At 37.3% G+C, this 26,548-nt stretch overlaps 1 protein-coding gene across 1 annotated transcript in view; it reads right to left on the bottom strand.

Annotated features, from left to right (window-relative positions):
- The window catches only part of Peli2 (pellino E3 ubiquitin protein ligase family member 2), a gene marked incomplete at its 5' end in the record, with an annotated part of 118,505 nt that extends 101,068 nt beyond the window's left edge, over positions 1-17,437 (bottom strand). Inside the window, one exon of the mRNA XM_015480916.2 lies at positions 17,291-17,437. Within this exon, the coding sequence (XP_015336402.2) occupies positions 17,291-17,437 (147 nt within the window). The remainder of the gene's footprint in view (positions 1-17,290) is intronic.
- Positions 17,438-26,548: the final 9,111 nt, after the last annotated feature.

Raw genomic sequence — 26,548 nt, 5'->3', positions numbered from 1 at the left:
ATAAAATTTTAAAAGAATACATGTCATTAACCTATTTGGGGTGAACTCTTGTGGATTTTTTGAACCTTCAAACTAGAGAGTATAATTCAGTTGCATGTATCATCAGAGATGTTTTGCTAATTTAAACTATTTAAAGTCTTCTTCGGTTTGTGTAACTGATATTTATTTGCAGTTTCTCCTCTTCCTTTTCCATCCTTGAACTTTAGGAAAACTTTCTTCTCTCCACATAATCTTTGCTGCTCTTTCTCCTCCACCCAATCCTTCTCTTTTCACTCTATGAAATTAGCAATCACTGCCACAATCAAGTCTTTGGCAAAATGAATTCATCCTTGTCAAATCAGATAATGGATTGAATTCAGGGAGGAGGCAGCTTCCACTGACTGAGCAATAGAGAAAATCAACATTCCTTCCAGCTCCTTTTCCCACCCACAGGCTTCTCACTACCCTGTTCTGGGCTAGGAACACAGGTCTTGAAATGTGCTGCCAACCCTGGGAAGGCAGAGGCTCACAGAACTGAGACCAATGCTTCTTAATTCAGGCCAAAGACAGATTAACCCCATATGGAAGTCAATTGTAAAGAATCCCCCTTTATCTCCACAAAGCCTGATTTAAGCAATGGTTTCTGCTAAGCAGCACTGAATTACTCAGAGAAAAGGAACTTGTCAGATGAGCCTGATATCCATTCACTCTGCCACACTGCCGACCAAAGGAATGGGGATGCAGCTTTTTAAAATGAAGATGAATTTGCTAAGAAATTTTCTTACTTCTGATTTCCCCACAGGTTTCCACTCTGTGACATGGTGAAAAAGTAAGAAGGAAAGATCTAATTATGATACTTGGTATTCTTGTAAGTAGTAATAATAATAATCATGGTTAACATTAACTGAGCACTGACAATGCTCCAGGAGCTACCGTTATTTATGAATAAGAACTTCATGTGTACTAAACCAGTTATTCCAACCTAATAGTTTAATAATATTATTTTCCCCAATGAGAGAAGAGAAAACTGAGGGTCAGAGTGTTTGTCACTTGGCCAATGAAGAACTGGGATTTCAAACAGGGATTCTAACTCCACGGCCTGAATTATTAACCAGATTCCATACTTAACCAGAGCTTAAGAGTCTAAAGGGGTCATTCAGTAAATTCTGGAGATATTTTTGGTAGTCACAATGGTATCCAGCCCAAACTGTCAACAGTTGCTGAGGCTAAGAAATGCTCAGCCTTCAATTAGAAATAATATTCCTAAACTTTCCCCAAGTCTTCCTTACCACCATTCAGTATGATTCAGTTTAGGGAACAATAAGGAACACACACTAGAAATGCATCAGTATAACAAAAGACTAGTGGGGAAAAGTTCAGTAAATCTCTGCTGAAAATTTTTATTCATTTTTGAAAAACAAACAAATGTACATTTCTACTAAACAAAAACACTGTTAAACATCAATAAAAAAAAATGTAGTAACTAGCATCAAACTTAAGAAACTAGTTCTGTATCATGGTTCAAGTGGAAAGGTTCTCAAATTGCAGTTTGGATTGGCAAGCTAAGATGATGGTGCCATAGCAGCTCTAGCAGCTCCAAAGAATTTTATAGTGACCCTGTCCAATCTCACAGCACAGAGAGCAGGCAAGGCCTGAGGGCAGTTCTCTGTGGGTACTAGCAATACCCTGCAGGCAAGGACCCCTCCCAGCCCTTGCAGCTAGATAATCTGTCAGCACATTCACAGCAGAATTATGACCTTTGTTGTCCAAACCCTCTGACCCCTCCTCCTGTGACTCATTATTGCTACCAACCACCCATACTTCACTCTCCCTTCACATGTGAGGAATTCATATGGATGTCAGGCAATGATTAATTTTCACAAAGAAAACGAAAATATTTCAAGTAATTCAACATCCGGTACGCTAGAAACGTGTTTGCTGAGAGAACAGCTTACTTCTGACTCTGGTCCTAAGTTAATAAACTCCTTTGCACTTTAAAAATCATGTCAATTGAGGGAAAAGCAAGAGATTCTAAATCATATGTGGCTATTGTTCATTCCATCAGTTATGTGAAAGTCCCCTCAAGGCACCTGCCTACAAGATCTTATAATCTGCTGGGAACGGAGATTTGCCAAGCCTCATGAAAGGAAGGGGGACTAAACCCTAGAAGATAGCAATTCACGTGGAAGTGACCTCTGGGGACTGCCACTAACCTTTTAGAATAAAGTTTCAAAGATTTTTTTTTTTTTTTTGGAGCTCAATCAAGGGAGCAAATATTAAGGATTTGCTTATATTTAAATATTGAAAATGAGCTACACAGGCAACGAGAATGAGAATTTATATACTTAGAAAGGGAATAGTCTGAAGTCTTCTCAATGCATTGATTATGTTTATGTTGGTATTCAGTATAGAGGGGTTTTCAAAAGATCACATGATTTCATCATATCTTTGGAATATCTTTGCACAGTAACTAAAAGAACAGTTACTGATTCCCCAGACAGGAGCTGTGTATACTATCTATCCTGTCTAATTCTCATGAGCAACTTTGAAAAGGCTATGACTGTACTCAAAGGCTGTGTTCAGGTCTCATGCTAGCAAAAGAGCAGAGAGAAGACTCCAATCAGGTTCACCTGACATCAAAGTCTATGTCATTCCTGTCTCCCCTGTCAGGCTACCTCCTTATCTCACAAATGTAAAAACCTAAGGAAAATTTGATATTCAGGTCCCCTCTCCAACATTTATTATTGTATTAGCTATATGTTTTTTTTCAGAAAAGAAAATATACCATAAAATTCAAAGGTTAGCATAAAATTCTAGTTCTTTCCCAAATATTTAATTCTATAAAATCTGTAAAATCATCACTGTTTTAGCAGGCCAACCAATTTTCTAAGTGAGGATACAGTCTTCACCTGCACAACAAACAGCTAGATTTTAAATTGCTGCAACCTACAAATGTGAATGTTGGCACCTAGTATTGAATTCTATTTATTCTGAATTCATACCCTACAGTAAAATAACTTTTTAGAATATATTTAATAATTTACAAAAACTTAACTGAAGTTTTAAGGCTATCAAACTTTAAAGCATATTAAGTGTTAAATGAGTATTCACACAGTAGAATATTAAAAAGCAGTGGGGTATTTCACTCAAAAATATGCTTTGTAAAAGAAGTCATAAACAGTATGTACTATGGGTCCATTTATATAAAGCAAGAAAAAAACAATCTTTGGTGTTAGGCAGGATGATGGATACCTGGTTACTGCTTGGGAGGCAGGGACAGCAACTAGGAGTGGGAGTAAGATGCGCAGATTCTTGGTCAGAGTACTGTATATATAAATGTGCATGTTCACTTTATGAAGATTCATCAAACTCCACACTTTAGAATTTGTATTTTAAACAAAGTCTTAAAATAAAAAATTATTAGCATTGTATATGTAGCTCAGTGTAGCATATAAGAGGCCGTGGGTTTGACTCCTCCAGCACCACCAAATAAATAAGAAAAAATTAAAAATACTAAATAAGACCTGTTTGCTAAAAACAAAGTTCTACCTAGCTTATGAGACTTAAATATCAATGTTCTTTATTCATTTATTTGTTTTACTTTTTTGCTGGAACATTTTCCTCTATTTTTTACAGGTGTAATACAGTTGTACATAATAATGGGATTTGTTGTTACATATTCACACATGCACGCAATGTAAACATAATTTGGCCAATATCATGCCTCATCTTCCACCCCTTGAGCCTTTTCCTCTACTCCACTGATCTCTCTTTAATTTTCACGAGACCCCCACATAACTTTCTTTTCCTTTTTACTCTTTATCTCCTGTGCATAAGAGAAAACATAGTACCCTTGACTTTCTGAGTTTGGCTTATTTTGCTTAGCATAATGTTCTCAAATTCCATCCATTTGCTTAAAAATGACACAATTTTCACTCATGGATAAGTAAAACTCCATTGTGTTTATATACCATATTTTCTTTATCTATTCATTTGCTAATGGAAAACTAAGCTAGTTTCATAGTTTGGCTATTGTAGATTGTGAAGCTGTAAACACTGGTAAGCACGTATCACTATAATATGCTGACTTTACTTCTTTACGATAAATACCGAGGAATAGAAATGCTGGGTCATGTTGCGATATGTTCCTGTTACCCCTAGTTTTTCTAGTGTTTTGAACATGAAGGGGTGCTGTATTTTGTCAAATGCTTTTTCTGCGTCTATTGAGATGAAAATATGACTCTTATATTTGAGTCTATTGATGTGATGAATTACGTTTATTTATTTCCTTATGTTGAACCACCTTGCATACCTGGGATGAATCCTACTTGATCATGGTGCATGATCTTTTTGATATGTTTTTATATTCGATTTGCCAGAATTTTACTGAGAATTTTTGCATCTATGTTCATTACAAAACTAAGCTTTAGATTTGATGATAAAATAAAAACCTTCCATGATAAACAAAAGTTAAAAGAATTTACAATTAGAAAGCCTGCACTACAGAACATCCTCAGAAAAATATTCCAAGAAGAGGAAATGAAAAACAATGATAAAAATCAGCAGAGGGAGGGATTACACTAAAGGAAATCAGAGGAGAAACCAAGTCACAAAAAAATACCAAAACTAAACAAAAATGGCTGGGGATGCAAATCATGTCTCAATAATAACCTGAATGTTAATGGCCTAAACTCACCAATCAAAAGACATAAACTAGAAGATTGGATCAAAAAAAAAAAAAAAAGACCCAACAATATGCTGCCTCCAAGAGACTCATCTCATAGAAAAAAGACATACACAGACTGAAGGTAAAGGGTTGGGAAAAATCATGCCACTCACATGGACTGTGGAAGCAAGCAAGGATTTCCATCCTCATATCAAATAAAACAGACATCAAACTAAAGTCAATCAAAAAGGAAAAAGAAGGACACTACATACTGCTCAAGGGAATCATACACCAATAAGACTTAACAATCATAAAATCTATGCCCAAACAATGGAGCATCTACTTTGATCAAACAAACTCTTCACAAGTTCAAGAGTCAAATAGACCACAACACAATAATTTGGGGTGACTTTAACACACCTCTTTCATCACTAGATCTTCCAAACAAAAGCTCAACAAAGAAACTATAGAACTCAATAATACAATCAATAACTTAGACTTACTGACATATATAGAATATTTCTTCCTTCAACGAGAGAGGCCCTAATCTTCATCATGTGGGATTAGGTCCCAACTTCCTTAATAAGACTCCTACAGCGCAAGAATTAAAACCAAGAATCAATAAATGGGATGGACTCAAACTAAAAAGTTTCTTCTCAGCAAAATAAACAATCTGTGAGGTGAACAGAGAGCCTACATCTTGGGAGCAAATTTTTACCCCTCACACATCCGTTAGAGCACTAATCTCTAAGGTATATAAAGAACTCAAAAATCTAAACACCAAAAAAACAAATAACCCAATAAATAAATGGGCCAAGGACCTCAAGAGACACTTCTCAGAAGAGGATATACAATCAATCAACAAATACATGAAAAAATATTCATCTTCACTAGCAATTACAGAAATGCAAATCGAAACCACTCTAAGATACCATCTTACTCCAGTCAGAATGGTAGCTATTATGAAGACAAAACAATAATAAATGTTGGTGAGAATGTGGGGAAAAAGGACACTCATACATTGCTGGTGGAACTATCAATTGGTGCAGCCAATATGGAAAACAGTATGGAGATTCCTTGGAAAACTTGGAATGGAACCACCATTTGACCCAGCTATCCTTCTCCTTGGACTATACCCAAAGGACTTAAAAACAGCATTAGGAACACAGCCACATCAATGTTTATATCAGCACAATTCACAATAGCTAAACTGTAGAACCAACCCAGATGCCCTTCAGTAGATGAATGGGTTAAAAAATGTGGGATATATAGACAATGAAATATTATTCAGCAATAAAAGAGAATAAAATTATGGCATTTGCAGGTAAATGGATGCAGTTGAAGATAATGCTAAGTGAAGTTAGCCAATCCCCAAAAGACAAATGGCAAATGTCTTCTCTGATATAAGGTGACTGACTCATAGTGGGGTAGAGAGAGGGAGGCATGTGAGAAATAGATGAACTCTAGAGAGGACAGAGGGGTGGGAGGGGAAGGGAGGAGGCATGGGGTTAGCAATGATGGTAGAATGTGATGGACATCATTATCCAAAGCATATGTATGAAGACATGAATTGGTGTGAACATACCTTATATACAGAGATATGAAAAATTGTGTGTTCTATATGTGTAATAAGAATTGTGATGCATTCCGCTGTCATGTATTTTAAAAATAAAAGCAATTTAAAAATTTTTTTAAAATAACAGATGATATTTAAAAAAAGGAATAGCTGGGTCATATAGTGGTCCCATACCTAGTCTTTTGATGAACCTCCATAGTGATTTCCACATGGTTGTAGTAATTTACAATCCCACCAACAGTTTAAAGGTGTTTCTTGTTCTCCACATCCTTTCCAGCAAGTATTGTTGTTTGTATTCTTGATAGCTGCCATTTTGACTACAGGAAAATGAAATCTCAGTGTAGTTTTGATTTATATTTCTCTGCTAAATGATGTTGAACATTTTTCATATATTGGTTGGCCATCTTTATTTCTTCTTTTGAGAAATGTCTATTTAATTCATTTGCTCATTAATTAATTGGGTTATTTGCTTTTCTTTGTGTTAAGTTCTTTATGTACTCTGATTATTAATCCTGTCATAAAAGAAGACAGCAAAGATTTTCTTCCGTTCTATAGGTTCTCTCTTCACATTCTTATTTCCTTTGCTGGGCAAAAACTTTTTAATTTTATAACATCAATCCTATTTAGAAGTTTTAAAATATGACATTCTTGGATTTATGATACTAGATTGCAAGGAGAAAATAACAAAAATGATTTTTTTTTAAATGCTGGGGAAAAGACTGCTGATATTCATGTCAACAATTTCAACGAGGCACTACAAAACAACTTAAGAAAAAAAATTTTTAAACCTAACTATTTGTATGAAACAAAGGCTTAAATTTACATTGAAAAAAATACAGAACTACTCCTTTGTTCAAAACACAAGGAATGAAACTAATGCTGGCAAGCTGAAGAATGCATGAGGAACTAAACCGATTTAGCCAGATGCATTTTCAAATAAGAATGCCTTATCAAAATGTTCTAAATGGTAAGTACATTCTCCAGTGAGGAAATGCTCTGACTTTCAAAGTCAGTGGGCTCAATAATTCAGAAACTATGTTCATTATTAAAGCTTCATTGCTGTGATCTAAAGAAAACAATAAATTTAACTTGTGAAATTTACAAAGGAAGCCTGTATTCAAGTCATGAAGATGAAGTTTTAATGTTTAATCTATTAGTGTATTTTAGCTAGAAAGGTTTTTTGTATAACTGATAGCAAATAAGTAAGTATGCATGCTATGTCTCATTATATCCTGAGCCTATTCATCATTTCTTATAACAGATAATTCTTTCCAGAGAAACCATCACTAATAACATTATCTAACATTAATCAGTTGCTACCATGTAGTAGACATATGATATGTTCCAAGTGTTTATCTTAAGTCACTTAGCTATTACTACTAGGACCACCTGCTGTCCAGCACATTCTGAAGGCAGGTCAACCAACTGTGCCAGGCAGCCAAAGTGCAGAAATGCAAGACTGCTGCCTTCAAGGAGCTTGCTGTCCAGGATAACAAAATAAGGCAGCTAACATTTCTAACCCAACATCAGAGCAATGGAGAGGACACACAAAACATGTTCTAGAGCTTCAAAAAAGAAGACATACACTGCCTCCGGCTGGGAGTGAAAGACTTCCTGGAAGAAAAGGACATATGGGCTGTGTTATAAAGGGTGGTGGCAGTATAGGTTACTATATGAGGCTGGAGCACATCCTAAGCAATGAGAACATCACCAGCAAAGGTATGCAGCTGAGGGAAAACATGGCCACCTGGGAATACAGAGCAGAAGATTGGGGAAGCCTACAGGGACTATGTGGCAGCAGAATAAGCAAAGAAAGAAGCACAAATGAGCTGCCCATCTGAGTGCACCTGAACCGGCTTCACTAAGGCCTCCATTAACTCTAACCTGAGTTGGACAAAACCAAAAATTCCTGAAGCCACTCATTCCACCTCCTCTGGAACATGGGTGCAACCAATCAAGAGCTTGTATGTAAGCACTCGTGTGAAGTCATCCATAACTAGTACTTCAAGAGGCTCACAGTACTTTCTTGAAAAGATAAGGGCCACCATGCACTTTAATGTCAAAAGAGTAACAAAAGAGAGGACTAACAATTCCAAGTCAGCTAATGATACCTCCATGACCCTCCTTTGTGACTTCCTTTCCACTGTACAGAATTCTATTTCACTGTACTTTCCACTACATGCTATCATAACCACCGCTATAAACAAACCAGCTACTTAAATTCAAGCCACCATCATCGTTCTTTTTTGTAGAAAAGGCTCTCTGCAGAGCACCTGATTTCACAAACAGTACTACTATCCCATAAGTCTACAAAGCAACTTTGATTTTTACTGACAAGTGCCACATTAATCAACTTTATCATTACAGCAGTCCTAGTTTATGGGTTTCTCAAGTCACACTCCTAGGAAGTGGGAGAAAGAGGGAAAGAGAAACAGAACCAGCTTTGGTTCCACCCTTCAGAGCATTTCCACCTACTACCTGCAGCAGTGGAGAGGACACACAAAACCAACACTAACCAACATTGCTGGGTCCTTGGCAACACAGCCAGCTTAGTGCGGGCTCTTCAGGGCTTTTTAAAGTTCCTCTCAAGAAGATGGTCTGAATAAAAGCTCCTTCCAACTTTAATGTTGTTTTTGAAAAGCAAGGGTTATAGCAAAAAGACTCTTCTTCCACCCAAAAAAAGAAAAAAAAAAAAGCAAGTATCTAAATCAGGGTCATAATTAAAATAAGTTTGAATTAAAGCATAATTATAAATATAAATATAAGTATTCTCCCACACTGACATGTTAAAAGCAAGTCATTAATAAAATTGTGCTTTAAGGACAACACAAATTAAATTATTTTTCCAACTGATACATGCATCAAGTCAAAATTATAATTATTATTGTATATCAGTAATGCAGATAATTGCACTGATAATTAATATGCTGAGTGCTAGAATCAAGCTTTCCTGCTTGAGGTTTTTATATTTTCCATTTCTGTTATCACCTATGCCATGAAACTCAGTTTCAACCTATGGTGCTTTGAAAACATAAACTGGCCAAGTTGTAAGAATCAATAAATTAAAAGTATGTTATTAAAATTAATTGTTTTCTTCATAAATGTCACCAAATAAGCACATATTCCTATAATTTGTTGGATAACTTGATAGACTTTCTCCTAGAATTACTCTTGTTTTATTTTAAATTTGTTTTTCTCTAGTATTCTGATTGTTTATCATGGTTTCCTGTATTTTTCATTGGTTCTTTTTAAATATATATGACAGTAGAATCCATTTTGATATAATTATATAGCTAACCAAAAGTCAAAATTTTTGCTGATATGTGGAAGCTAACCCATAATAAGGGGTGGGGAGGGGGAGAGAGAATTGAATCTGTATTTGGTTTATATGTCCTGCCACAATTATTTGTCAACTAATCTGTCCATGTTAATAACTGAAATTTTTCATTCTCTTAAAACCAAGGAAAATCTTGATATTGGTTAGAATATCATGTGATAAAGCCAAATCTCTAAAATGTTTAATTGTCCAACTGCTATCTCACATATTTAAGTCCACAAAATTTCTAAACTGAATTTATATGTAGTACCACATGCTCAAATACTTCATTATTGAAATTTCAAATTTTAAAAATGTTAATTAATTCTCTAGTAATTATTTGCTGTAAGGTAACAAAAATTTTCAAGAAAAAAAATGGTAAGTGGTTTACTTGGTTTAACTTTCAATCATCCAGAGACAACAAAATGACAAATAAGACATAATCAAACAAAAACATCCAAAGGTTTTCCTAGAACTTCAGCTGAAACAATTCTTCTCCCCAGCACTATACTTGTACCATCTGTACAAAATTCATAAGGTTTTCATGTAAATATTTCTCATTGAAACAATTTCTTTTGAGTATGACAATAAAGCTTAATATATTCCAGATGTTCCTTTTAGCTCCATGGAATCAACAAAAACCATCATACTATCTTCAAAGTCTTAAATATTGCATTTTAAGTAAATTATTCAACTATGTCTAGGTAAAATGTTTGGAGCTTTGTCAATGATGTCTAAATTTTACTGCCCTGATACATAAATCTTCTAGAAAGTGCTTTTTCATCTCAGTAGATAGATGTTTTGCTACAATCAGGACCATAAATTTAAACTGACATGATACAGTCCTATAAAACTAAGTCCTAATATATACTCTAAGTCAGAAAATTATTTTTAACTCACAGCATATTATATTGATAGTTCCTGAATGTTTTTGCCTTTGCTTTATCAATATTCATTGTTAAAAAGTTTTGAAAGTTGTTACTCCAATATCTTGGAAACCGATTTCTATATATTTTTTTATTTCTTTTTTTTATTAGTTGCTCAAAAATTACAATGATCTTGACATATCATACATTTGATTCAAATGGGGTATGAATTCTTATTTTTCCACGTGTACAAATTGCAGGATCACATTGGTTATACAGCCACATTTAACTTACTGCCATACTAGAGTCTGTTGTATTCTGCTGCCCTTCCTATCCCCCCTCCCCTCCCATCACGTCTCTCTACCCCATCTGCTGTAACACATTTCTCTTTTTTTTTTCTTCCCCCTCACACCATCTTATACGTAATTTTGTAAAACAATGAGGGTCTCCTTCCATCTTCCGTGCAATTCCCCTTCTCTCTCCCATTCCTTCCCACCTCTCGTCCCGGTTTAATGGTAATCTTCTTCTCATGCTCTTCCTCCCTGCTCTGTTTTGAGTCGCCCCTCTTATATCAAAGAAGACATTCGGCATTTGTTTTTTAGGGATTGGCTAGCTTCACTTAGCATAATCTGCTCTAATGCCATCCATTTCCCTGCAAATGCCATGATTTTGTTATTTTTTAGTGCTGAGTAATATTCTATTGTGTATAAATGCCACTTTTTTTTATCCATTCATCTATTGAAGGGCATCTAGGTTGGTTCCACAGTCTAGCTATTGTGAATTGTGCTGCTATAAACATTGATGTAGCTGAATCTCTGTAGTATGCTCTTTTTAGGTCTTTTGGGTTTAGTCCGTGAAGGGGGATAACTGGGTCAAATAGTGGTTCCATTCCCAGCTTTCCAAGGAATCTCCATACTGCTTATTTTTTTTATTGAAATAATCTAGTTGTTTCTCATTCTGGAAATACAAATGATTTATTTTTAGGTTTGTATTCTGCATGGAATCAAAAGATATTATGGGCTGTAATTACTATTATTAAATTAATTATTTTTTTCTTTTTTCTTCTCTTATTTTTTATTCTCTTACAGATTCACAATATTCATATTTATGATATCTAAAAGGATAAACCTTATCCAAACATTGCCCTTTTATAATAAAATACTTCATTAAATTAATTTTTTAAAGTATAATTTACTTCATCAAATTATGTACTGAACTTAAAAATAACAAATACCAAAATTACTTACCCAAGAATTACAACACAAGAACTATGAAAGAAACCAAAATAACAACTATTTAAAAACCAAATTCTAGAGGCTGGGAATACAGCTCAGTTGGTAGAGTGCTTGCCTTGCATGCACAAGACCCTGGGTTCAATCCCTAGCACTGCCAAAAAAAAAAAAAAAGATTTAAGAACTTTGCTGTATGTGTTACAACTATCTTTCCTTTAAAAATAAAATAAAATAAAACCAAATTCTTTAAAAGGAGTAATTAGAAAGTCTGAGAATATTGATAAACAGATGACTGCCCTAAATCATAGAAGGCTCCAGCCTCATTTGAATATGCAGTGGAGATCCACTGCACCAAGATACATACAGACTGCAGAGACAATGAGGGCTTCAGAAGTGGACCTCTCTACATCCTGCAAAATTAGCTTGGGGTAATGAGTTCACATTGAAAATTGTATTAGTTTAACTACTTTCTGTGGTTACTATTATTACCATTCATTGACTGACGCAGAAGAATTTCAATATTTTACTAATCAGTAGAGACATACTAGCTCAAATAGGCTGCTATGGTTTGGATGTGGTTTTTCCCCAGAGGTTCATGTGCTGAACATTTGGTGCCCAGTCTGGCAATGTTAAGAGATGTGGATCTCTAAGAGGAGGAACCTAGCAGAATGTTATTAGGAGGTCATGGGGGTACCACCTGGGGCAGAGGTTAATGGTGGTTTCACAGAGTAGATGAGGTCTTGAAGACTGGGTTAGTGACCATGGGAGCCGGCTGTTATAAAAAAAAAAAAAAAACAAGCCTTGCCCTTCTCTGCTTCCCTGCCTGTATCTTATATCTTGGCTGGTTCCCTTTTTGCTTCTCTGCCATGTTGTGATACAACTAGGATGCAGGTGCCATACTATGTGAACCTTCCAGCCACCAGAATAGTAAGCCAAATAAATTTCTTCATACAGTACCTAGTACCAGGTACTATATTGTAGCAACACAAAGAGTAGAAAGACACAGGATTCAGCCTGGCCATGGCAATCATATTAAGTAGTACTAATCTTTCACTAAACTATCACTTAAAGACCACTGATATTTTCCTTTATGAAATATGCTAACTGGAATAAAATTATTTTCAATTATTTTTTGAAGGCAAAAATACCTTTAAAAGGGATATTTCATTAAAGCATCATCTAGGAAGGGGAAATCATGATAAAGAGTTTTCCCCAAAACACCAAAGGTTGAATGTTCTCTCTGATATGCAGACGCTAACATACAACAGGGGAGAGGGGTAGAAGTTCAGTGGATTAGAATTAGAAGTTCAGTGGATTAGGGGAATGAAGGGAAGGAAGTGGGGCAGGAACAGGAAAGACAGTACAATGAATTGGACATGACTTTCCTATGTTCATATATGATTACATCACCGATGAAACTCCATATCATGTACAACCACAAGAATGGGATCCTAATTACAGTAAGTTATACTTTGTACATATAATATGTCAAAACACACTGTACTGTCATATATATCTTAAAAAGCACAAAAAAAAAACATATGGAAGAGAGTTTTCCATAGCTAAATTTCAACCATGCTGCTAGCAAAATATTCCCCTATCAGGCACAGGCATCATCATCATCACCACAACCACAACTGTCACACTCACTATTCACTAGTAATAATAGCAAAATAGATGCCCTATATAATAAAAAGTAAATGAGCATATATAAATTGACTCACAGCATGTCACTCTTCAATGTTTCCCTTTGGGAAAAAACTCAAATCTTCTACAGCCAGGCCCACAATAGCCTGAATCCCTCTGCTGTCCTGGTCAATCCCTTTTCCCTCCAGCTCATACACCACTTGCTCAGACATCCTTCCTTGTCTACCCAGTCTCCATTCTGAACCCCCTTTCCTCACAGCTCTTTTCACAATGTGCAGTTTCGTGTGTATTCACATGATTCTTTATTGTTTCCTACTCACTGGACGATTAGCTCCATACTGATGTGTTTGTTCACTGCAGTCTATCCAATACTTGGCATAATGCCTAGTCATGGAAGGTGCTGGATAAATATTTGTTGAGTAAATGAGTGGGTGAATACATTACTAAAGGCCCTGTGCCTATGTAACAGAACAGCCAGAAATAAAACAGGACATTTGATTTTTTTTTAAATGCATTAAATAATCAGAAAAATGCCTGTATTATTCCAAGAACAATTACGTGCACAAATAAAGACTATACAAACAGAGATTACACAACAGCGGCACATGTTTGCCACCCTAATCTGCTTTTGCTTGGACATTGGCATGCATAGGAGACTAAAAGGTCCTGTTTCCCAGCTGCTTCTTCAATCATCAAAGGGATATCCATCCTTGTTCAGCCCTACATTATGGGGCAAAGAAAGAAAGAATATAGACAAAAGGCACAGTGCTCAAGTCCTAACATACCCACCCTTCTAGATTTCACTTTCACAGCCCTAATCAAAGATAAACCTTTTATTTCCAATACTAAAGAATCAAAAGTTCTAGGACATGCAAACTACTGTCATTTCAGGTGAAATAGTTTTTGCCATGGGACTGGCATTCTCATGGGACATGGTGTAAGCAACAAGCAGGACAAACAAAACAGTCCAGCAGAGTCTGGATAGAGCCTGGAGCCAGGTACTCAGGGAGAAAGGTCCCAAAAAGCACCAAAGAAAGAGAAATTGGGGTAAATTAACATATAACTGGAGAAGCCAAGTAGACCAATAACCATAGCAAATAGGGACAGACTGAAGAATGGAATGTGTAATGAGAGTAGATAAGAAAGTGTGTATGCACAAGTAGAATGAATAGAATATTATGTTCACTTCCAAGTGACATTGGCTGTAAAGTGTACTGTATGAGTGGGAAAGTGGAGCAGAAGTGACAGCTTCTGAAATTGAAAGAGTTAAAGTACAATGAATCTGAGAAGCTACAGGGTCCAGGAGAAAGACACAGGGCTGCACTGGGGCACCAAAATACACAGAGGCGAACTATAGGTCAGCAAGGTCCACAAATCTGGGGGAAAGATAGCTTAGATTAATAATCTCAACAAGAAGAGACTGGAATGGAGTAGCAAAATAGAATCATTGCTAGTTCTATGAACTACAAGAAACGGAAATAAGAAGTGCATAGTAAATACAATCAGATCAAGTTAAATATGCAAGAGGCTGTGTTTACATCTGAATGGGGCTTCAAAGTGAAAGGGGCCAAGAGAGCAAACCTAGCAGGAGGAGTGGTAGGGCCAAGCTGCTGAGTGATGCCAGTTTGGCAGGGACCAGAGAAAGTGAAAGGATTTGTAATTGAGGTCAGAAATTCATGTAGGGAAGAAGAAAATAGATTCAGTACCTATTCCTTGTCCTAACCATTATTCAGTACTTACTAAGTACAAGAACCTCAAGGTAGAGGCACAAAGATGAATGAAGTTAGGACAGCACTGGGAAGTCAACTCACAATAAATATGCCTGGTCTGCCATCTCCCTTTACCGCACTGGGTGACCCAGGTGCAGTCTATCAGATTCTCTCTCTTGGAAAATTGAGGAGACAGAAGGTGACTAAAATCAAGTCACTGCACATGAAAAGAATATCCAAGTGAACTCTTGTTGATACTCCATTTCTCCTCTTAATGAAACCTGGTTACCCAACTTTTCCTTGATTCTGAGAGCTATTCCTATTCTATCCCGTAAGAATTTCCCCATTTTTGCTTTTTATTTAAGTTCAGAATTTCTGTTGCTTATAACCAAAGTGTATTATCTGTTTCAACATTGTTTCTGCCTGTAGGCAATCTGCTTATTTAATAAATGAGTAATCTAAGACCCTTAGAATACATTTTCCCCAGATTACAACATAAGAAAGGTAAAGACCAAAACCTGATGTGACTTACTCTTAGTACTGTGGGTAATATGTTTAAACACAAACTTAAGACAAAAAGATGTATAATCTAAGTAACTTCAAGTAAAATCTAGATATACAGGTGAAACTTCGGCTAAAATGGGAAATGTGGGAGGTAGGGAATGATAAAAACCACTGATATCCCTATAGTAGTAAATTTTAATATTTTACTGAAAAACAATTATTTTCCTAACTTTTTAAATGTCAGCCATTCTATTACAGACCTAGACTTTTTTTAAAAAGCCAATAACAAGGTACAGACACAGATGAATGTCAACAAATATGCAAAATTATAAGTACCACCTCTACAGTATCAGTACAGTTTTGACACTCAAAACATGCTTAAAAACATTTGTCTTGGTTTTCTTCTACACCAAATATTTTTGTTGTTTACATAAAATGTTTCTCCTAGTTCTTGACCTTCCAAGATTTTGTTGCTATTTGACTTCTTTTTTCAAAATCTTTGTAAAGCTGGATTTCCTTTGTTTTCCTTATAAAATATTCTTTCTTCCCTAAAATATTTATTTTATTTCTCTTTCCCTGGTGAAAACTTGCCCACATTAAACTCTTCTCCTCTGTTTACCTGGAGCTTGATATTTTTTATCTAGTCATTCCCTCATTAGTACAAGACAATCTTAACTGGTACATTCTAACAAACTCTTTCCATAGCTCTGCTTCAGGAACAATAAGGGCTTTTTAAAAATAAAAGCACCCACAAAGGTAATCCATACTATTATCACCATATAAACACCAGCCTGCTTCCAAGAAGCCATCATTTCTCCCTCAATACATGTTTTCAGTAAGATGGGAATCAAGTCTGATTTATTCCAAGTGACCAAAACCCATGAGGATAAACATGTACAGCTAGTAGCCCCATATAAAATACTACAGGTACATATAATTATTTTCTACAAAACGAAACTTTATATACCTCAAATAATTCATCTTATTGAAAAAAAAACTTTCTTAAGTCTAATATGAAAAATATATCAACCAAAATGAAAGCTCCTATTTTCCCCCAGCTGTATATCAGGAAGCAAATTAAATAATCCTTTTTTAAAATATAGTATTTTATTTATTTCAAATAGGTACAGTGAACTTACATCACTTAGGTCTGTCTTCTTCCTATCTTTCCAATAATCACACAAATTTAATTACATGCTCATGGAGAATATGTGAAAACACAAAATATATCCAATTAATAGAATGAAAATTACAAATCTTTGCAGTTTATACCAAGATTCAATACAAAAACTCTTTAGAATAAAGAACATTATATATCTTTCAGCTATTATTCCTCCCCTCCCCCCCCCACATTTTTTATTGGCGCATTAGTTGTACACACTGATGGGATTTGTTGTTACGTATTTGTGCATGCACACAATATACAATCAGTCACAGCAATTCTAACTTGATACAATGGTAATTACTTTTCATCATAAAGCACAGGTTCAAAATGGGGCAGATTTTACCTACTAACCCCCCATCAGAAGACATCCTACAATGTCAAGTTGTTTTGGTTTTGAACAACTTAGGGGTGGGGAGAGGAGAGTGCCACTGGCATCTAGTGGGTTGAAGCTGGGGATGCTGCTAAATATTCTATAGCACATAGCACAGCCCCTCCCAACATATACCCTGCTTTAGATGGTTGAGAAAATGTCCTATACAAGAACAGGAGTAAAGGAAAGAAAGCAGCTAATAAGGAATAATCATAAATCACCGTTTGCAAGGTCCTCCCAAATAGGCCAAAGTCACCTACCTTGGAAGCCTGGGGTGTGGATATCACATGGACTGTGCTAGGTTTAACACCATTAGCCTTCAGCCGCTTATAGAGAGCAAATCTGCTTTTCCTCCTTCCTCTGTCACCATTAGGTAAAGCACCATTGTACCTAAGAACAGAGATGAGATAGTTCAATTATTTGTGGATTTTAAAAGTTTTAGGCATGAAAGTTAGATGAAATAATGGAAAAGACAGGATTAAAGAACTGCCCACCAAACCACTCACAAAAGGAAAGGGTTACAAAACAGACTTTAGCTGTAATGAAATTCAAATCACTTCCAGAAACTTAATTTAAGAGAGATGTACAAGTAATTATAAATTTCCTATTCTATGGAGTCACTCTTCCAATCTTTTTTGAAACAGAGTATAAATAAGCAGATTCTGCAGAGGCCATATTAAGAAAAGGCTCAATTCAGCTAGTACCATTCTAATGGACCCCAGAGAAACTTAAGAAATATTTTTAAATGAACTAGTTAGAAAATAGCATACTAATTAAACCTCACACCTCATTCTCAAATCATGTTAATGTTGTCGATAAGATTTTTATTTGTAAGAAGATCAAATATAGTTACCTGCTTTCTTTAAAGTTCTGAATATATTCACTCACATTTCTCACTGAACCCTACAATGCTAGGTTAGCAAAAAATAACTTATACAAATTATGCATTGAATTTTATAGTCCATAAACTGTCAAAAATTTACAGAGTCACCAGGAAAACACATAATATCCTTAAACAGATTTCTTATATATTTTGCTAATATGAGAGTTTAAAAGAAAGGCAAGGTTGCAGTTAGTTAAATTTTTGACTGCATATTCTAACTTTGAATTAACTTGTCCCTGACTATTCAGACCACTGTCCCCTATGGCCACACTAACATGACTATTCATTCTCTGCCTACACTGGCAGAAGTTCCTTTCAAAAAAAGAAAAGGGAAAGGAATCATTTAAAATGCACATAGATAAATATGGCTGTTCCAAAGCTCCCTCAGAATACCAAAGTCAGGGTACAGTGGTTCTGGTAGCTTGTTTCTGACCTAAGGGTCCTGTCCAGCAGATCTCTGGGCTCTCTCCACTTCTCCAGCTCTACCCAGAAGAGGAGATGGGCACCAGGGTAGAGAACTGGGGACATGAGGCCACTGGGAACCACAGACTTTGGAACTAAGGAATTTGGGGTGTTTTAAGAATTGAGTCAGTATCTGCAGTCTGACAATGGTTTTACATAATCAGCAGAAGTTATTCCCACTGTGTTTGTAATCTGTTTCCATTCCCATCAAAAAGGAATGTCAGCTATATAAAAATGTCTCTAGAATAAATGATATTTGTTTCAAGTCTTATTACTCTCCTTTTCAGGCAAGACAGAAAAATGTACATTACTTTCTTAAACATATTTGTGATCACTACTATGGAATATCCATAATTAAACAAACATCATAAACCCACTTTGTTTTAAGATATTTTCACACCACTTTATTCATGATGAACATTCTGTTAAAGGAAACATATGCAAACCAAATGAAGTCAAGACAGTAAACAATTGAAAACCATTTTCACTACTGTGGTCTACAGAAAATTAAGACAAGATCTAGCAATGTTTCCTGTGCCCCTGGTTTTAACCCAGCCCTTGCTACAACTTTCCCTCAACCACACCTCTGGTCCAGCTCTTTTTAGGCTATTTTCTCACAATAGCACTTCCTTCTCTGGAATCCAGCCCTTAATTCCCAAGGGTGAGCTCCAGCACCACATTTAGAAGAGACAGCCCTGCCAGCATCCTCTCCACCACCCTGCAGCTGACTGGCCAGAGGTGTCATAAGGCCCAAGCTGGCCAATGACATCCTCATCCTGGAAAACACAAAACTGGGAAGAGAAACAACTAACCAAGCCAGCCTCTGTGGGTGGCTGCTTGTCTCTGTAAACATGGGGGCCATGGGCATGTCCCAACCTGTATTTGGCTGAAAAAGCAGATAAATTGAAGAATGAAGCAGATGAATACAGAAAAGAAGCAAAAAGAGATAGAAAGAATCCATTAGCCCAGTTGTACTCTGATCCTTGTTCATAAATTTCTTTTTAGTTTCAGCTAACTCAAGTTTGTTTCTGCTATTAACAACTCCAAAGCCATCTCTAATATAAAGTGAGGGAGGGTCCAGAAATGTCAACCTTAATGCATGCAGAAACATTTTAATTTAAATTACTTACACAGAAGTGCACAAATATTGCATGTTAAAGAAATAAAAAAAAGTCAGTCTACTTATAGGTTGCCTACTTACTTACATGTCTAGATAATGTTAGGTGAAAAATCCTATGGAAAACTTAAAGTACTGGTGGCAAAACCAGAATCAAGATGAGACGAGTAGCTAATTAGGTTAAGCTACAGCACCATTTATTCAATATTTATAGTACCGAGTACTAGAGCTACAATGATGAATATCAGCTTTCCTGCCTTCACAGAACTCTCTGCCTAGAGAGAAAGGCACAAAAACAAATGTTATTAAAAAAAATTAAAAAAAAAAAAAACACGCAGAACACGAGGCACTAGCAGCACAGTGCACAGAGGAGAGGACTTAGGGAAGGCTTCATGGGAAGATGCTGCTTGCATTGTCCTGAATCTAACCAGAACTCTGAACTTGTAAGTGTGAGGCAAGTGCCTGCATAAGGCAGGGAGGATGAAGGCAGTTCAATGCCATGAGCTGAAGTTTAAGAGCATAAGAATCAATGGTAAAGGATGGGAAAGGCAGACAGACGCCAGGTTCTCCAGGATAAAGGACTTACTCCCCCAAAGGGAATGGGAAGTCTGGTAAGATGTAAGCAAATGGATCACATGATGAATATACTTGAGGATATACCCAGGTTAGAGGCAAGATGATCAGCTGGGAGAACCATCATAGCCAGAGGGAGCATGTGGTAGTGGAAATGCTAGCCCTCAAAAAGATATGACCATGTTCTGAAACTTGTGAATATGACCTTTTAGAAAAAGTCTTTGTAGACGTAATTAAGGGTCTCTAGATTAAATCACCCTGGATTACTGGTAGGCCATAAATCCAACAGCAAATGTCTTCTAAGAGACACAAGAAACAAAGGAGTGACCATGTGAAAATGGAGGCAGAGACTCGAGTTATGCAACCACAAGTCAAGGAGTGCCTGGACCCACCAGAGGCTGAAATAGGTAAGGAAGGATTCTCCTTTAGAACTTTCAGAGATAGCATAGCCCTTCTAACACCCTGATTCAGACTCATGGTCTCCAAAACTGTGACAGAAAAAATAGTTTGTTTGTTTACTTTTAAATATTACATTATACTTACATATAATAATGGGGTTCATTTTGACATATTCATAAATACATATAAATAGTTTTCTCCATTTCAATCCCAACAATTTCCTCTTTCCCTCCCTCTTCCCTCCTCCTGATTCCCATTCTCTGCTCCACTGGTCTTCCTTTTGTTTGTTCATTTTTCAACTGGTGCATTATAATTATATACAAAATTGGAATGGATTCTAATATATTCAATGTGCAAAGCATAGTTTGGTCAACTTCGCTCTTTAAGCCAACAAATTGTGGTAATTTGTTATAGGAGCCACAAGAAACTAAAAAGATCTGAATTAAAGCTCTGATGATGAAATGAGCTGACGTATTAAAAGAAAAGTTTTAGAGTTGTTTTCAATGTGAGGTAAACATCAGAATCACCTGGGAAGCCTTATAAAAATATGGAAAGTTAAATCCCATGAGATTCTGATTCAGGAAGTCTGGAATGGACTCCAGGTCTGCATTTGCAAAACCCCACAGGTAATGTTTTTGTGCAGCCACAATTGAGAACCCCAAAATCAACAATACTTGGTGACCTGTCTGGATGCAGAGGGTGAAGGACAGATAAAAGGAAAATCAAGGAGGCATCTGGCCTGGCCAAGGTAATGAAATTATTAGAAACAGGAACAGGAATTAAAGGGCCATTCAGGGGAGACATGCAGAAGGCAACTAGATAGGCAGAGCTAGAGTTCTGGACATAATAAGATTTGGGGGCCTTCATCATGTGTGTCTGTTAAAATCATAGGAATAAATGGGACTTCAAAGAAAGGGCACAGAATTAGGAAGCAAGAAGACTGAGACAGTACTTAGAAAATACAACCATTAAAAGAAACAACCCTTTCCTGAACACAGGCAGAAGGACTAGGACCAGAAGAAAGTTATATCACCAAAGACCAGACAGAATTCCCTCAAGGGTTCATCGGTTCAGCAGTCATCCATGAGAATGAAAATGCACACCCACAATCTGCAACAATGAGCCACTGGTGACCTCACCCATCTTCAAATGAAACAAAGTCAAGCACACAAGCCCTCCAAACCCAGACCTTCCTCTGAGCCTCCAGGTTCGTTCCCATCTTCCACATACAACCAAGAATCCTGAAAAAGTAATCCTTGCCTGCTATCCCACTCTCAGCCTCTGCCTACTCCTCAGCCCACAGTCTTCTGATCTTGGCCACCAAATGTGAAAAGTACATTTGATCATATACACCAGCATCCCTCCGTCACTTCCTAAAGTCTCTTGCAGTGAATCTTCCGTCAAGGAACACCATGTGGCAGCTGAAAAAGGGCCACAAATTCCTCATTACTTCTGCGAATCGATGGAATCAAATTCTCCTCTTTCTAAATATGTGCTGTTTCTAAATATGTACTGACCTTCATGACTTGTGATTTGCTTACCAGCAAGATACAGAGGAAGCAGTGGTCTTAAACTTCTACAACCAGATGTGGAAAGGCCCTGTAGCTTCTGCCTTAGTCCTTCTCTTAGGACTCTGAGCTGCCTCATAAGAAACTCAACTACCCTGGGAGTGGCATGCTAGGAAAGATACACAAAGGCACTTCAATTGCAGTCCCAGCTGATCCTGGTGTGCAATGGGTTGAGGCCACTATGGCCTCCCCATATAAGTCCATCCTGATTACTACCAAGTGACCTCAGATGACGTCAAATGAGAGAACTGCCCAAATTCCTGACTACAACTGTGTAATAAATAAAATGGTGGCTGCTTTAAGCAACTAAGTTTGGGGGTAGTTGATTATGCACTAATAGATCCCTGGAACAACAAGCCCCAAATCCTCAGCACACTTTCACTTCCCCAGCTCCACAGCCTCTGCATTGGTCCCTGATATGTTAGAAGCCAAGTCACCTACTCCTGATGACCATCACCAGCTCTTCCCCTCTGTCCTCCTTACCTCCCCACCTGGCCCATCTGCCTCCTGATTCCAAGAAAGTAAGGTACCTGGCCAATGCAGAGGGTTACACACTAGGCACTGAAATCTCCAGACCATCTGCCGACAGAAGGACCATCTTCTGTAGAGTACGGTCCAGGTATAAAGTTGAAATTCTGCTTACAAAGGCAAAAAATTATTGTTCTACAAAAGGAGGTCAGAATGTTCCCTGGTCTGGCAAGCTTTTAGTCAATAAATTTGTAGAAATAAAATCTCTATGTGCTGCTGACATAGCTAGTGAGCAGCTGGGGGGTATGGGGGGGTACTTTCAAGATTCAATTTTCTTTTTTTAATTCTGAAGACTTTTTAAAATATCCATTTATTTAGTAAATGTGTGAGGAAAACTTAATTCTTCATATGTGGAGAACAAACGGTTTTAATAGTAGAAATATTTGGAACCTGCAAAGAATAATGAAAACACCTCACCAAGTAATACAGAATTATTATTGATCAACAATCTAGAGTTGACATATTAATGTGAAAAATAACATTTGCTGTGGTCAAGAAACACTATTTAAGGGGTATTGCTCCTGGTAGACATGTGAAAGATTCAGAATGCTGAAACACACAGACACAGCTAGGAAAGGCCAGACAGACACAAAGCCATATTCAGTCTGGTGGAACACCAAATTTCATACTTTTTTCTAGAAGACAACACTGACACTGCAATTCTTGGCATATGATGCAAAGATATAGTCTTGAAAAGATGCCTGCCACCAAAAATGCATTTGACAGAAAGACTTTCCTACAGGGAACAGCAACAAGAGAAGGAATGCCAGGACTCTTGGCCACATCTGAGACATTCCATGTGATCTTAACTAGCTTGAGCTCCTACAGCAGCATCCATGTGGAACAGAATAGCCATGGGCTCCAACAGTGGAGGTGTCATCAGCATCCAATGAGCCTGTTCCAGAAGCAGCCAGGCTTTTCATTATAGACTGAAGGCTCTGCCCTCCCTCAGAAACAACATCTCTATCACTTACACCAATAAATCACAGGCAACGACTGTACCCAAAGGAGACTATACATTCCAGATAAACAGGATGTGACTCTAGAAGCAAGAGACTTAAAGGCAGGGCACAGAGTCTGATGTGGCACCTGTCTTAAGGCAGCTCAAACTAACTCCCATTTCTGTACAAATGCAACCTTAAGAAAATGCACATAAACTAATAAAAACCTAACACTGGTTTTACATAATTATAGTTCCAACTCCCTCATTATTTAATCTATCATATATGTGGACTTTCCCTGCCCCAGTGAACTATAAAGCTCAGGGACACAACAACGTTAACTAAGAAATGCCTCACAATGGAGTCTCATAAAATAAAAGGCAGACTTTGATTTCTAGCCAAAGAACTAATTATGTCAGCAACATAACAGCCTATCCCCTTTGGAGATAACCTATTACAGCTTTGTAAACATCAATTCATTCAGAAAATCTGCCTGGCCTTGGCATTACATGGAAGATTCTCAAGTCCCCATTTATGTTTGGAAATGGTCTTTGCTCCAAGGAGCCACTTACGACCTACTGAACATTNGGGGGGGGGGGGGGGGGGGGGGGGGGGGGGGGGGGGGGGGGGGGGGGGGGGCGGTGGAGAGATACATATATTCTTTCAAAATGAATCAGTCAGAGTGCATGGGGTGTGTCTGGCTGAGGGCTAAGGAGACACAAAGACACCGTGTCTTCTGATGAATTCAGCCATGTGGGAAGGCAGCCAAGGTGACAGATACAAACCAACCCTGGTAAATGATGACAGAAATGGTTTAGAAAACACAATAGGAAAAAAAATAAAAGAGAAATCAGAACAGCAAGTTTTGTTTTTAGGTTTTATTATGTTTTGCCTTTTGGTTATGGCAATGAAACCTAGGGCCTCACACATGCACTGCTCTACCCCTGGGCTACACCACAGACCCTGAATTTTGAATTAGGATACTGCCCTGGTGTCTTTGAAGATGTATTTACTGACATGTCCTACACATGTGATTCCAGTCCATGGTACCTTAATAAAAGTCTTCTATACCAGACCTGTGTGACCACAGAAACTAATCTTCCACTTACTTTCCACCTCTGAACTGGGTGCTCTCTGAGCAGCTCCCTGTTTCTTTCATATCCCCCTTTGCCTCTACCTGGAACCCTGAAGCAGAGAATGACTCAATAATAACGGTGACTACATCAGTGCAGGAAGAATGGAGAAAGGAAATCTAGCCCTGGGTCTTTTCTTAAGCTAGGGATGTGAAGGTACCTAATCTTAATTAAGATGGGCCTTTGATTCCTCAAAGTTACAAATACAGTGTTTAAAGAGATTCCCAAATCTCTCTCAATATGGATACAGAAGGTATTCCTAGCCAACTAAAATACCTGCATCCTGCCTAAAAAGAGTAAAGTTCATCTTGGATGTATATTGCAATCACATTGTACAGAAGACTCCCATATCTTCATGACAAATGAGAAATGCCAGTTTACTATAGGTAGTCTTTTTTCTTATCTTGAAGTTTTCTAGTTTCCTTGTGCCAAAATATTTCCTAAGGCTAGCCATTAAAAAGTTTTTGATATCAAAAATATAGTACTGGACCCGCATTCAGCAGACTTTCATGGACTCTTCCTGGGTTTACTCAACAGCTCTTTGTGTCAAAAAGCTTGATGTGAGGGGGAAAAGCCTGTAGCCTGGTGCTACCTCTAATTCCTATCTGACTTCGTGTGAGTCCCTTAGCTTCTGAGAGTCTCAGTTTCCTTCCCCATAAACTAGAATGGCGTAACCTTCTCTAGTTTGGATTCTGGCATGGTATGGTGGTGGGATTTGAGGGCAAAGCTAACCAGCTCATGAGAAGCCTCAACCCCTGACCCCAGCCTCATCAGCACCACACCTACACTGATCCCAGGGCAAACACACTGTTCTTTCCTGCTTTTATTCAATTCCTATTGATTTTTGAAGGTCAAACTTCCCCACTTCTTCTTCTAATCAGGCCACCAAAAATAAAAAGTATGCAAAGCAAATCTAGTGTACCTAAAATAAAAAATTAACAGTCTATGAAAAGAGTAATATCATCTTATATTGAGCTCTTTGCTTTTTTGAAGTCTTCTTCCTCCTTTTTTCATTTCACAATGGGACTGTCACTGACGTGTGTGTGTGTGTGTGTGTGTGTTTTAATGAATTGAATCTTTGATTTTTGAGCACTGCTGGAGAGCCAACAGCAAATAGTTTTCAATGAACACCTAAAGACAGGCAAATTGCCAGGAATGGGGAAGGCTATTTATGTCACTGTTCAAGACTACTTCAAGACTATTACTTTTATACTACCTTTGGCTCCAACAATTCAAAATATCTCCAATTAAGTCTCTTTTAATATAATATTACATTTTTTATGTCAAAGAGTATTATATGAATAAAAATTACTTTTTAAGTACTATCTTGCAGTAATTTGGGGAGGAGGAATTGTGGATTGAACTCAGGGACACTCAACCACTGAGCCACATTCCCGGTCCCTTTCTGTATTTTATTTAGAGACAGGATCTCATTGAGTTGCTTAGTGCCACACTAAGTTGCTGAGGCTGGCTTTGAACTTTCGATCCTCCGCCCAAGCTGTTGGGATTACAGGCATGTACTGCCACGCTCAGCTTGCAGTAATTTTTTATTTCATGAAGAGAAAATATCACACCAAAAGAAAAAAAATGAGGCATAATTAGAAATGGATTTGATAGTGTATGACTTGTACAACTCACGTATTAGGTAGATTTATCATTATCACTTCCTTGTTCAGGACTTTGGATTAGGTCATGTGACTTGCTGTGGTCCATAGATGAGATACTAACAAAAGTGAGGTCACAGGGCTTGAAATGTGCTGGATACTTGAAATTATGCTCCAACACATCTGCCATGGCCATAAGAGAACCTGTCCAGCCAGCCTGCCATGCCAAGGAGAATGAGAGAAACCTGGAGGAGCACCAAACCACAGAAATGCAGTGTGGAGGACAGCCACTTCACCATAGCCCAGAGCA

The sequence above is a fragment of the Marmota marmota genome, unplaced genomic scaffold, assembly GCF_001458135.2.
Source record: "Marmota marmota marmota unplaced genomic scaffold, marMar, whole genome shotgun sequence".
Classification (NCBI taxonomy): Eukaryota; Metazoa; Chordata; class Mammalia; order Rodentia; family Sciuridae; genus Marmota; species Marmota marmota.
The sequence above is the reverse complement of the archived record's forward strand: the minus strand, read 5'-3'. Positions and strand labels throughout refer to the sequence as shown.